Below are 14,896 nucleotides of genomic sequence, written 5' to 3'. Positions count from 1 at the left end.
TTTTTTCACTCTGTAACCTATCTATTTAGTCTACTTCACTGCACTTAGAATATACAATCACCTTCTTTATAAAACTGTCTTGTGGCTATTTTATTTCCTTAACTTTGTGTTCTCACAGACGTCTCTAGTCAATAGATAAATTAGATTATCTAACTTATTGACAGTACCCAAGGAGAGTTGAAAAATGCTTTAAATATATTTAGCTAATCAATATCTTCAAATGTTAACATAACATTAGTAGAATATACATTTTTATTTTCTTTTTTCTTTTGTAGCTTTGATGAGATGGCTAAATATGACCTTCCAGCCTCCATTGATTTCATTGTGAAGCAAACCCAACAACAGCAAATATTTTATGTGGGCCATTCACAAGGCACTACCATTGGTATGGCAAGAACGATCGTTGCTGCTATTACTTTATTACACTTTTGAAGTTTGTAGATACATTCTTAAGGATATAGGTCAGTTTCTAGACCTGTAAGTGAACCAAAGCAAGACTGTGAGACATATATCACAGAGCAGTGCCCTGGAAGATTATATCCTGTTTTAATTCTATATTGTATTCTCTAGTCACAGAGAATTGACTGTAAAAACAAGGTTTTGTTTGTTTGCAATGTATAAAAGCTGGATATCCATCTAAATAGCACAATGAAGTCATAGCTGTCATTTATTCCACAAATAGAAATTGTATAATTATTTTTCTTTTAAAAATCAAGCATAGGGATTTAGGAGTAAGAAGTTTTAAAAGGGTGCTTGGATTTTTACATTTAGGACACATTAAACTTAAGAAATGAACAAAGATGAAGAAATCCTCCCTATATTTAAAGATGACTAGAAAAGAACTTTCATCCCTTTATAATACTTAACACTTCTACCTAATGTGTATCAATTTTGCTTTCAGAAACATAGTCCCTAAAACTTAATGTAATTCTCTTCCATGGTACTAGGAAACTTAATCTTTCTACTTGGGAAGCAGAAAAGTCTATTTTATAATAGACCCTGATATTAAAAGAGTTTTTTCTAAACTGTAGAGTGTCATCTAGATGGTATTGGTCATCATCATTATCGTCTAGACTGAAGAGTATTAAGTATTTCCTATAGCAATCATCCACTTTCTACCAGAAAAATTATGTCAAATAACAATCTCATTCCATTTCTCATAGACCTTTTCTCTGATATTTATTAACCATGTGTGAATTTTAATCCAATTTTCATCAGCTATTCAGTTGTATGGAACCAAGACTCTTAGGAAATAATCAAATAAGAAAAAAATGAGTCATGTGCAAGAGCGTATATCGACTCACACTTTGATATGATATATAATTCTTTGCTTCTTTGACTTCTCAGAACCCAGGGAAAAAAGAACCAGTAAAAATAGAGGGGATGTGCAGTTACATAGCTTGATAAGTTATCAAAAAAGGAAAAACTTCTATTTGTCATATTAATTACTCTGAATTATCAATAAAATAAAGTGTTTAGTACCCTCTGTTCAAGAAAAGTTTTAATTAAAAGTAAATATTAAAACAATTAGATATTTATTGAATTTCTCACCTAAAGTAGATTCATCTATCTGAAAAATTCACTAACATCATTTTTGCCATTGCCAGTTATACTAATGTATAATAGCAGATATTTCTGATTTAAAACTATGGTGTTATAAAACGGATTTATTGCTGAATTATCCTCATTTACGATCTACACATTTGCTTTAGATCCTAATAATCAGCATTATGTTGTGATCAATATGCATGTCTCATTATGGGAGGTAAATAACTTTTGATAGATAAATTAAGAAATGAATTAGTAAATTGATTATTGAAATTACCACTGTCATTTCTTACATGATAGTAATTAAGAATAGTTCATTTATATCTTATTTTCTTTCAGCTTTCATAACATTTTCCACAATACCAAAGATAGCTGAAAGAATCAAAGTATTTTTTGCCTTAGCCCCAGTTTTTTCCATTAAATACTCAAAAAGCCCTTTAATTAAAATGGCATACAACTGGAAGTCACTGATCAAGGTATGTTATTTCTTCCCTTTTTGTAGCTGACAACCCAACATGATAATGATTCTCTTCTTTCAAAATAAAAAGGCTTGGCTATGTTTGCACAGCCACATGTATGATTTTAATTTTTTGGCTTCATTTACACTGGATTCTTGCCTTTGTTTCTACACAGGAATAGCATTTTACTTATGATACTTTTGGATGACTCATTGTGTAAGAAATTCATTAATCAAATCATCTCTACATATTGTGCTCAAATTTCATCCCTTAATTTAAATGTTTTAAACTGTAAGATAATGTATTTGGTTATAAATATAGTGAATTCACCACATCAATTTTTGATTAAATTGTTTTAGTCTTCCAAACATGAATAAATTTATTTTACAGTTTTTTTCTGGCAGCAAAGAGTTCTTACCTAATACCTCCTTTAAAAGATTTGTTGGATCAAAGCTGTGTCCACTGAAGATTTTTGTTAAGGTTTGCCGTGATGTCTTGTTTATGATAAGTGGATATGACCTAAAGAACTTAAATACGGTGAGAACAAGTTGTATTTAAAATATATTTTGCCAATTTTTAGAAAGCAGCTTTTAATAGTGCTTATTCTATGCTCTGTGTATCTTTTTATGTTTTACCCATTTATTCTTGTAGTTAGATTCTTAGCCTTTCTAATTTTCTGACTGAACCAACATTAAGAAACTAATTTGTATTAGCATGCTGGGATTTTTTTACTTCCATATTTGTCTTGATCTCTGTAAAGAATAGAGACTAGCTATAGCTATAGTTATCTTTATTAGTCTTTGCAGTTAGATGTTAGTTGTCTGAGGTTTCATGTATTCAGGTTGTCTTCCATTCACTGTCTTACATAACTCTTCCTCTTATATCCTGATTCCTAACACTTTTCCACTAACTTGATTTTTCCATAATTAGGGTGCCTGGCAATTAACTTATATGCTTTTGGCATTCATCAAAATTTCTGGGATGGGAAACTCTTTTGGTACTCAAGCTACTATTAGAAGGCCATTTGTATTGATTGTATATAAATTCTCTTAAAGATGCAAGGATTTATCAGCACTTTAAATTAAAAAACCCAAATTTGAAAAAAGCAGTTGTTTGTGGCATTTGGACTAGTTTATTGATTCTTGCTCCTGGGCCTTTTAAGAAAGTTCTTAATGAGAACCAACCTATCTGTTCATAGGAAAATAGGTGTTCTCTTAATATCCAAGCACATTTTCATACCACAAGGATATATATTGATTTTTTTTTAACTTCAAGAAGGTCTTATTGCAAGTCTCAGACAATTACAGATATTTGAAAGAAACACTAATATTTTTCATAGTAGAAGAAAAGAACTCCATTCTCTCCCTTTTCCCCGAAGATATGAAAAGCATAATTTTCTGTCATAGAAGATTACCTTTTTTAAAAGGCCTCTTATATTCTTCTATCTAGTGTTATATATCTACCATAGAATGTCTAGAAACATCTTAAATATAATCTTTATTTCTGCTTGCCTTTCTGAGTTATTCTATGTCTTGGATAGTGTATTTGGCTATTGATGTCTTTTTTGTAATTATAGTGTCTTTGAGAATTCTTTTGTAGGTGGACTATTAGGAAAGCTTATATTCTAACTTCTTAGCCTTTAAATTTGTGAGTCTCCTTTCTGGGTCAAAAGTTGACAGTGTCATCAATTGCAATTAGTTGTGTACTAAGTTATCTAGTACTAAGTTATCTAGTAGTGTGGCTCAGAACATGAACTCCTTATTGCCAATTTCAGTCTGAAATTGAAGAAAGTAGGGAAAACCACTAGGCCATTCAAGTATGACCTAAATCAAATCCTTTATGATTATACAGTGGAAGTGAGAAATAGATTTAAGGGACTAGATCTGATAGATAGAGTGCCTGATGAACTATGGTCGGAGGTTTGTGACATTGTACAGGAAACAGGGATCAAGACCATCCCCATGGAAAAGAAATGCAAAAACGCCAAATGGCTCTCTGGGGAGGCCTTACAAATAGCTGTGAAAAGAAGAGAAGAGGAAAGCAAAGGAGAAAAGGAAAGATATAAGCATCTGAATGCAGAGTTCCAAAGAATAGCAAGAAGAGATAAGAAAGCCTTCTTCAGCGATCAATGCAAAGAAATAGAGGAAAACAACAGAATGGGAAAGACTAGAGATCTCTTCAAGAAAATTAGAGATACCGAGGGAACATTTCATGCAAAGATGGGCTCTATAAAGGACAGAAATGGTATGGACCTAACAGAAGCAGAAGATATTAAGAAGAGGTGGCAAGAATACACAGAAGAACTGTACAAAAAAGATCTTCACGACCCAGATAATCACGATGGTGTGATCACTGACCTAGAGCCAGACATCCTGGAATGTGAAGTCAAGTGGGCCTTAGAAAGCATCACTACGAACAAAGCTAGTGGAGGTGATGGAATTCCAGAGGAGCTATTTCAAATCCTGAAAGATGATGCTGTGAAAGTGCTGCACTCAATATGCCAGCAAGTTTGGAAAACACTGCAGTGGCCACAGGACTGGAAAAGGTCAGTTTTCATTCCAATCCCAAAGAAAGGCAATGCCAAAGAATGCTCAAACTACCGCACAATTGCACTCATCTCACACGCTAGTAAAGCAATGCTCAAAATTCTCCAAGCCAGGCTTCAGCAGTACGTGAACCGTGAACTTCCTGATGTTCAAGCTGGTTTTAGAAAAAGCAGAGGAACCAGAGATCAAATTGCCAACATCCGCTGGATCATCGAAAAAGCAAGAGAGTTCCAGAAAAAACATCTATTTCTGCTTTACTGACTATGCCAAAGCCTTTGACTGTGTGGATCACAATAAACTGTGGAAAATTCTGAAAGAGATGGGAATACCAGACCACCTGACCTGCCTCTTGAGAAATTTGTATGCAGGTCAGGAAGCAACAGTTAGAACTGGACATGGAACAACAGACTGGTTCCAAATAGGAAAAGGAGTAGGTCAAGGCTGTATATTGTCACCCTGCTTATTTAACTTCTATTCAGAGTACATCATGAGAAATGCTGAGCTGGAAGAAGCACAAGCTGGAATCAAGATTGCTGGGAGAAATATCAATAACCTGATATGCAGATGATACCGCCCTTATGGCAGAAAGTGAAGAGGAACTAAAAAGCCTCTTGATGAAATTGAAAGAGGAGAGTGAAAAAGTTGGCTTAAAGCTCAACATTCAAAAAACAAAGATCATGGCATCTGGTCCCATCACTTCATGGGAAATAGATGGGGAAACAGTGGAAACAGTGTCAGACTTTATTTTTTTGGGTTCCAAAATCACTGCAGATGGTGATTGCAGCCATGAAATTAAAAGATGCTTACTCCTTTGAAGGAAAGTTATGACCAATCTAGATAGCATATTCAAAAGCAGAGACATTACTTTGCCAACAAAGGTCCATCTAGTCAAGGCTATGGTTTTTCCAGTGGTCATGTATGGGTGTGAGAGTTGGACTGTGAAGAAGGCTGAGTGCCAAAGAATTGATGCTTTTGAAGTGTGGTGTTGGAGAAGACTCTTGAGAGTCCCTTGGACTGCAAGGAGATGCAACCAGTCCATTCTAAAGGAGATCAGTCCTGGGTGTTCTTTGGAAGGAATGATGCTAAAGCTGAAACTCCAGTACTTTGGCCACCTCATGCGAAGAGTTGGCTCTTTGGAAAAGACTCTGATGCTAGGAGGGATTGGGGGCAGGAGGAGAAGGGGACAATAGAGGATGGGATGGCTGGATTGCATCACCAACTCGATCGACGTGAGTTTGGCTGAACTCCGGGAGATGGTGATGGACAGAGAGGCCTGGCATGCTGCGATTCATGGGGTTGCAAAGAGTTGGACATGACTGAGCGACTGAACTGAACTGAACTGAAGTTATCTAGGATTGGGAAATTTTGAAGTGAAAAAATTCCCACACAGTGTATATGGGAACTATAAGAGTGATAGTTGAGTTTGAATCAGTTCTTTTTTTCCTTTAATTCAGTCCTCTTGATTCTATCAATATCGATGGGGAAATTAAGATCTGACTTGAAATGTCCTTCCTGTAGACAGTATGAAAAACCAGAAGAGAATCTTGCAGTTTGCAGATAGGCAGTATCTAGAATCTGGCCAATGTCACTCAGCAAACTGAAAGTAAGTTATCATATGAGGAAGATTAGGTAGCAAAAACTCTCATTAATGTAATTTGGAAAATATGTCATCAAACAACTCAGAATTTTGACTTTGTCCAGTTCTTGTAATTCAGCTTACTGATTATTTCTTTCATGGATTGTGCCTTTGGTACTGTATCTGCAAAGTCATTGCCACAGTCAAGGTTGTCTAGTTTTTTCCTGTGTTATCTTTTAGAAGTTTTATAGTTTAGCATTTCCCATTTAGACCTATGGTCTGTTTTGAGTCATTTTTTGTGAAGGATGTAAGGTCTGTGTCTAGATTCCTTTTTTTTTTTTTTCCCCATGTGATATCCAGTTGTTTCAACACCATTTAATGAAAAGATTATCATTTTCCTATTACATTGCCTTTGTTTTTTTGTCAAAGATCAATTAACTGTGTTTCTAGGGGTCTATTTCTGGGCTCTGTATTCTGCCCTATTTATCTATCTGTCCACCCTTTCACCAATACTACCTTGTCTTGATTACTGTAGCTTTATATTAATAATGTCTTGAGGTTATGTCTTGTCAGTCCTCCCTTTAATAATTGTGTTGGCTGTTTTGGGATCTTTTGTCTCTCTACATAAAACTTTGGAAGTGGTTTGTCAGTATTGTAAACATAATTTGTTGAGATTTTAGTAAGGATTACATTGACCTTATATATCTTATTCACTGACGGAGGTTCCCAGGGAGTATGTAGGCAATGCAAATCTAGGTTACACATTGGCATGAGCACAGCTGTATCTGATTAAGCTTTACTTTGAGTTGTGTAGAACTTTGGGACTCCAGTTTATTATGGAAAAAATTTCTTTTTAAACTTTCCCACTGTCCTCAAAAAGTCCTGGGCTGATTTTTGCTCTCCTTAACTAGTTATCTTTTTGCCTTTCATACTGTTCATGGGGTTTTCATTGCAAGAATACTGAAGTGGTTTGCAATTCCCTTCTCTAGGACAGGAAGTCCAGGGGGACACAACTGAGTGGCTAAACTGTCTTGATTTCTTAAAATGAAACTTTAAATTTTCTAGGACTGGCAGATAAACTTAAGTGACTTTAGTACATTGCTTTTCTTTTTAAATTCTCTGTCTTTTCTCTCCCATTTGTCCTGGTACTTTCTTTCTATCTTTTCAGTTCTTCAGTGCTTTCAAAAGTTGTGTGTTACATCACTTTTGATTGTTTTCAGTATAAGTGATGGACCTCAGAACTTAGAAATCCAATAATAACTTCTATATTAATGCAAAATTTACATTTAATAAGAACATTTATGTATTTAATTAAAATGTAATTTTGTTTTATTAATACTATTTATTATAAATTAAATTTCCTTGAAATTTTTTAGTTTAATAAATATCAAAGATTGTTTTTTCTGGTTGGAAGAATAAAAATAATGTTTTAAACCCTCAGAGTCGTGTGGATGTGTACATGTCACAAAACCCAGCAGGAACATCTGTTCAAAATATGGTCCACTGGAGTCAGGTACACTAAAATACATTTTTCAGTGCATTTTGGTAAAATTTTATGTAAACTGCTTGCAGCTTATCTCACCATTCTAGGGATCTGGCCATTGCCATAGAATGATAAATTTAGAAGGATACATTGAAATTATTAAAAATATGTATGATTCTTAAAAGTTTATAATATATGTTAATAATAGAATCTGTTAGATCCTCAGTTTAGGCAATAAGAGCAGTACAGTTATTTTCTATTTTACTAATGAGAAAATGTTCATTCAGAACAGTAGGCAAGGGATCAACTAGGCTATGCTCATGATTTAATTTGCCCATATATTTAAAACTTTTTCTTAAAAAACAAAACAAACAAAAAAACTAAGACAAGAACAGACGTCTCTCAATACCTACTCTTTCACTAGATTATGCTTTCTCCTCCGTTAAATCGTGAACTCCATGAAGACCATGGCCAAGTTTTGTTCAGTTACCTATTGCAAAACTAAGTTTGTGGCATATAAGAGATACTCAAGAATATTTGTTGAGTGAATATTGATAAAGAAAAATTCCATATGAATGCCATCTTAATGTTGACAGCCAAGATATAATAGGAATATATATGCGTGAGATCAAAATACAAGATATTGAATTCTTTCTCTAAACCTTACTGGCAGTAGGATATTAAATAAGATCATTAAATCACTATGAATTCAGTTTCTTTAATTCTAAAAATAGAATTAATAATCATGCTCTCACCTAACAAAAATAACTATGAGAATTAAATAGGATAATGATTATGAGAGTGTCTTTAAATTTAATGAACATTAGAAACATTTAAAGTGTACTAGTATTGATAAGACACTAATGAAAGAAATCAAAGATGACATAAACAGATGGAGAGATATTCCATGTTCCTGCGTCAGAAGAATCGATATTGTGAAAATGACTATACTACCAAATGCAATCTACAGATTCAGTGTGATCCCTATCAAATCACCAATGGCATTTTTCACAGAACTAGAACAAAAAATTTCACAATTCATATGGAAACACAAAAGACTCATGAATAGCCAAAGCATTTAAGAAAGAAGAATGGATCTGGAGGAATCAACCTTCCTGACTTCAGATTATACTACAAAGCTACACTCATCAAGACAGTATGGTACTGGCACAGAAGCAGAAATATAGACCAATGGAACAAGACAGAAAAAGCCCAGAAATAAACCCCCACCTATGGGTTCCTTATTTTTGACAAAGGAGGCAAGAATATACAATGGGGCAAAGACAGCCTCTTCAATAAATGGTGCTGGGAAAACTGGACAGCCACATGTAAAAGAATGAAATTAGAACACTTTCTAACACCACACACAAAGATAAACTCAAAATGGATTAAAGACCTAAATGTAAGACCAGAAACTATAAAACTCTTAGAGGAAAACATAGGCAGAACACTCAATGACATAAATCAAAGCAAGATCCTCTGTGACCACCTCCTAGAGTAATGAACATAAAAACAAAGTAAACAAGTGGGACCTGATTAAACCTAAAAGCTTTTGCACAGCAAAGAAAACTGTAAGCAAAGTGAAAATACAACCCTCAGAATGGGAGAAAATAATAGCAAATGAAACAACTGACAGATGATTAATTTCCAATATAAACAAGTAGTTTATACAACTCAATACCAGAAAGACAAACAGCCCAATCAAAAATTGGGTAAAAGACCTAAACAGACATTTCTCCAAAGAAGACATACAGATGGCTAACAAACACATTAAAAGATGCTCAACATCGCTCATTATTAGAGAAGTGCAAATCAAAACTACAATGAGATATCACCTCACAGCGGTCAGAATGGCCCTCATCAAAAAGTCTACAAACAATAAATGCTGGAGAGGGTGTGGAGAAAAGTGAAAGCTCTTGCACTGTTGGTGAGAATGTAAACTGATACAGCCACTGTGGAAGATGGTATGGAGATTCCTTAAAAAAACTAGGAATAAAACCACCATATGACCCAGAAATCCCACTCCTAAGCATACACCCTGAGACAACCAAAATTGAAAAAGACATATGTATCCCATTGTTCACTGCAGCACTATTTACAATAGCTAGAACATGGAAGCAACATAGATGTCTATGGACAGATGAATGGATAAAGAAGTTGTGGTATATATGCACAATGGAATATTACTCAGCATAAAAAGAAATGCATTTGAGTCAGTTCTAATGAAGTGGATGAACCTAGAACCTATTATACAGAGTAAAGTGAGTCAGAAAGAGAAAGATAAATACCATATTCTAATGCGTAAAGGAGTACATCAGGCTGTATATTGTCACCTTGCTTATTTAGCTTCTATGCAGAGTACATCATGAGAAACACTGGGCTGAATGAAGCATAAGCTGGAATCAAGATTGCTGGGAGAAATATCAGTAACCTCAGATATGCAGATGACACCACCCCTATAGCAGAAAGTGAAGAACTAAAAAGCCTCTAGATGAAAGTGCAAGTGGAGAATGAAAAAGTTGGCTTAAAGCTCAACATTCAGAAAATTAAGATCATGGCAAATGGTCCCATCACTTCATGGCAAATAGATGGGGAAACAGTGGAAACAGTGGCTGACTTTATTAGGGCTGGAGGAAGCACAGGCTGAAAATGGACCAGGAAAGTTAGGTCCATGAATCAAGGAAAAGGGGACAACAGAGGATGAGACAGTTTATTGGCATCACTGACTCGATGGATGAGTTTGAACAAGGTCTGGGAGTTCATGATGGACAGGGAAACCTGGCATGCTGCAGTTCATGAGGTCACAGAGTTGGAGACGACTGAATGACTTGAACTGAACACTTTTAAGGAATGTTTTTAGCTTCTGTGTTGAATAGATTATAGTGAAGCAAGAGTATAAGCAATGAGAAAGTCAGATTATTGCAGCAATGCAAAAGAGAATTGATGATAGCTTGCTCTGATATGTTTCCAGTAGAGGTGATAAAAATTGTTAGATTCTGAATATGCATGCGTATATCATGAAATTGGAGCCTACAAAATTTAATCATGGAAAATGAGAAGTAAAAGAAATGAATGTTGGATGATCCAAAGTTTGTGGACTAAGTAATGAAAAGATGAAATTAATTTTGAAGGAGAGGGAGAAGTTTGATGATGGATGGAAAGATAAGATGTTCTATTTCGGAGATGTTGTTTTAGACATTTAAGTCTTGATTTTGCATAAGTTGTGTATAGAAGTCTAGAGGGCTTTCTGGTGGTTCAGTGGTAAAGAATTCGCCTGCACTGCAGGAGCCACAGGAGACGCCATCAATCCCTGTGTTGGAAAGATGCCCTGGAGGACAGCAGGGCTACCTTCTCCAGCATTCTTACCTGGAGAATCCCATTGACAGAGAAGCCTGGTGGGCTACACCCTTAGGGTCACAAAAAGTCAGACGTGCCTGAATCGACTGAGCATGAGCCTGATAGGAGTCTAGAATTTGGAAAAGACTTATAAAAGAAGATAAACACTTTGAATGTGTATAACGTTTAAATCCAAGAGACTGGATGAGAAAACAAATAGACTGAGTATAAATAGAGAAGAAAAGAGGAGTAAAGATTAAGTGATGAGACATGGAAAGATTTAGAGGTCAGCAGGAGAGGCTAAATTTGCCAAGGAAGCTTAAAAGAAGCATTGAGTAAAACAATGAAAAAAAAATAATGAAGACCAAGATATCATGTTATTCTAGAAGTTAAGTGAAGAAAAGATCTCAAGGATAAGGGAATAAATAGCTAATCAAATGCTTCTCATGGATAAGATTTAAAAATGTCTCAGAATTGACCAAAATTTTACAAATGTTAATGTCATAAGTAAACTTGGCCAATTTTGGAACTGCAGGGAAAGAAGTATTCTCAGGGAGAATCAGATTAACAATCAGAGACAAGTTTTAACATATAGGTTGATGATGGTATAATAGATGATAGAGTTTTAAGAGTTGGGGAGTGTTGGGAGGAGATAAAATACGGGATATATAGAGACGTAGACATTTTATCATACTGGAGAAGATGAGTAACATGAGAAACAGTCTTCTTGAAATGAAAACATAATCGGGGGGAAACGGTCAAAATCAGATTAGACCTAATAGGTTCAAAGCTGGTGGTGAAGCTGCAAGTGTTAAGGGGTGAAGAAGGGGGTGGCTTCTGGAACATGCTCTTGATCTTTGTTATTTGAAGCAATAATTTTTAGGGCAGTGTCCTCTTAGTCCCAGCACGCTTAGTCCTAGACTTCTTTAGATACAGCAGAGAATTTCTGGGGAGGCCTAATGTTATCCAAACACACATGCCCCTTTAATAAGGTAAAAGGCCTTCAGGAGATGTGCATTTATATGAAGATGGTAGAATTATTGTCTGCAGATTTCCCTGCCCCCCACCTCCTAGCTCTTCCATTTCTTAACCTGTGTATAGAAAGAGAGGAACAAAGAAGCCCACCTACACAAATACTAACAGACTTAGTACAAAGGGGCTTTCTGTGCAATGCATACCTAACTCATATCAGCTGCCACTGTAATGGAAAAATGAGTATAGTCTTACTTTAAAATTTTTCTTTCAGCTTTTTAATTCTAGTCACTTGAAAGCTTTTGACTGGGGCAGTCCTGATCTGAACTTGGTTCATTTTAATCAGGTACATAATTATGTATAAATTAAAAATTATCTCCCTGATCAATTGAAATGATTTTTACTATTAAAGATTCATCTGTGAAACCCAAGAGTATGGTAGTACAGTGAAAAGGATCAGTAAATGAAGATTATCTTAATTTGGACCCATATGTTCATTTCCAACCAAAGTGACTTTTCCATGTTTTCTACGTATTTTAACAACAAATATCTTAGATAAGTCTAGAGAAATTGACAAGCAGTAGAATAATTCATCATCCCTCAAGAGGAAAAATACTGTATTTATAATATGCATAGCTCTGAGCTTGGTTAAATAAGAAATAAAAAGCAAGCATACCATTGTTCTTGACCCTAAGACTGTTGTGTTTGGGAAGATAAGACAAACATATATACTAACTAGAAAAAGTAGAAGTTACTGAGAAGCTGATAAAAACTGTCTGAGTATAATGACAGTTGTCTTGAAATACTAGAACCCAAGTCTATCTACTTCAAAATTTATGCTTCTCCACCATACTTTTCTGCCTTTGCTAAGCTCCAATGCCTGATGTAGTTTGCTTGTGTAAACATTTGAGGTAAAATATAAAGATCTAATTCATTAAAATCATATTGAACTTGACTGCCAATGTTTATCATTTACTAATAAACATACTGACTCATTTGAAAAGACCCTGATGCTGGGAAAGATTGAAGGCAGGAGGAGAAGGGGACAAACAGAGGATGAGATGTTTGGATGGCACCACCAACTCAATGGACATGAGTTTGAGTAAACTCTGGGAGTTGGTGATGGACAGGGAAGCCTGGCATGCTGCAGTCCATGGGGTTGCAAAAAGTCGGACATGACTGAGCAACTGAACTGAACTGATATTGACAGTTATATAAGCCAAAGAAAATTTTGATACTCTGAATCAGAACAAACTCTAGTTTTAATTTGTATCTGATTTATTTCTATTAATAAGTAAAAATTATAATATTCTTTCATACTCATTGCTTCCTTAATAACAACTATTTTAGATTAAGCGTATTTTTAAATTTTAACACTTCATATGTATTATTCTCTTTGAAAACTCTTACTTTTACTTATTTGCGTTTAGACAACTTCTCCATTGTACAATGTGACAAGCATGAATGTGCCAACTGCAACCTGGAGTGGTGACAGTGACTTGTTGGCTGACCCTGAAGATGTTAAAATTTTACTTCCTGAAATCACAAATCATATTTACCATAAAACTATTTCTTACTATAATCATGTAGACTTTTTGTTTGGATTAGATGTATATCATCAAGTTTACAGTGAGATCATTGATATTATCCAAGGCAACCCATAAAGAACCATGGTATTCTGTGTTGAAGGATCTATATAATTTCTATTAAAATCCAATTATTTTGTTCTTACTATGTATACTTTTCCAGTTATTTATATAAGGTCTGGAATTTTTTCCTCCTTTTTTGCATTGCCCCTAGGCTCTCCACTCATAAAGTCAATGGCATTTATTACACTAGGAGTAATGGCAGATTATAACTCAGCCCAAAGCAGCCTGTTGAGTTTCTAAGTAGGATATAAATAACTAAAAACAGAAACAATAATCTTAAATATTTTCAATTACAGGAGAAGGCTTTTTGAGAAAGGTAGAGTTTTTTCCTTCAAGAAATATAAGAATGTATGAATTTTTAGAAACATAAGAGTTTGGAAGAATACTTTCTGATATGAAAGCTAATTTTTCTGTAACCAAGTAGGGCCTTTGGGGGCTTTCTCAGGACAGACCTCGCCCACCACCTCCCTGTCTTCTGGCTGCCTCATGTTTATAGAAAAGCTTTAGTGATCCTGGCCTGTCCTGAGTCACAAAAGGCTGGCTCAAGAATTAATGTTTAAAATAATGTGAATATATAGCAACAACAACAACAAAAAAAGCAGCTGGGCCAGGAGAACCCATAACAGTTTAAACAATACATCAACTATATAGTAGATTCTTTAGTTACTTTCTGAAGAACATAGTGTCTGATGCACACAACCTCTGATATGCAGAGAATACCACCCTAATGCAGAAAGTGAAGACGAACTAAAGAACCTTGATGAAAGTGAAAGAGGAAAGTGGAAAAGTTGGCTTAAAATTCAACATTCAAAAAACTAAGATCATGGTATCTGGTCCCATCACTTCATGGCAAATAGATGAGGGAAAAATGGAAACAGTGACAGTCTATTTTCTTGGGCTCCAAAATCACTGTGGACAGTGTCTGCAGCCATGAAATTAAGAGATGCTTGCTCCTTAAAAGAAAAGCTATGACAAACTTAGCATATTGAAAAGTAGAGATGCATCCAGGTTCCATGCATGATACAGGATGCTCAGTGCTGGTGCACTGGGATGACCCAGAGGGATGGTATGGGGAGGGAGGTGGGAGGGGGGTTCAGGATGGGGAACACGTGTACACCCGTGGCAGATTCATGTCCATGTATGGCAAAACCAATACAATATTGTAAAGTAATTAGCCTCCAATTAAAATAAATAAATTTATATTAAAAAAAAGAAAAGTAGAAATATAATTTTGCTTACAAATATCTGTAGAGTCAAAGCCATGGTTTTTTCAGTAGTCATGTACAGGTGTGAGAGTTGGTCCATAAAGAAAGCTGAGTACCAAAGAA

The 14,896-nt window shown here is 35.2% G+C and overlaps 1 protein-coding gene across 1 annotated transcript in view; it reads left to right on the top strand.

The window, feature by feature from the left end:
- Positions 1 to 13,619, top strand: part of LOC113884693 (lipase member J-like) — a 36,429-nt gene extending 22,810 nt beyond the window's left edge. Inside the window, exons 6-11 of the mRNA XM_027529544.1 lie at positions 276 to 385; positions 1,888 to 2,024; positions 2,397 to 2,543; positions 7,570 to 7,641; positions 12,194 to 12,265; positions 13,350 to 13,619. Coding sequence (XP_027385345.1) covers positions 276 to 385; positions 1,888 to 2,024; positions 2,397 to 2,543; positions 7,570 to 7,641; positions 12,194 to 12,265; positions 13,350 to 13,583 — 772 coding nt within the window. The 3' untranslated portion in view covers positions 13,584 to 13,619. The remainder of the gene's footprint in view (positions 1 to 275; positions 386 to 1,887; positions 2,025 to 2,396; positions 2,544 to 7,569; positions 7,642 to 12,193; positions 12,266 to 13,349) is intronic.
- Positions 13,620 to 14,896: the final 1,277 nt, after the last annotated feature.

This window comes from Bos indicus x Bos taurus, chromosome 26 (assembly GCF_003369695.1).
Source record: "Bos indicus x Bos taurus breed Angus x Brahman F1 hybrid chromosome 26, Bos_hybrid_MaternalHap_v2.0, whole genome shotgun sequence".
Taxonomy (NCBI): domain Eukaryota; kingdom Metazoa; phylum Chordata; class Mammalia; order Artiodactyla; family Bovidae; genus Bos; species Bos indicus x Bos taurus.
Note: the sequence above shows the minus strand (reverse complement) of the source record. Positions and strands in the feature narration are given on the sequence as shown.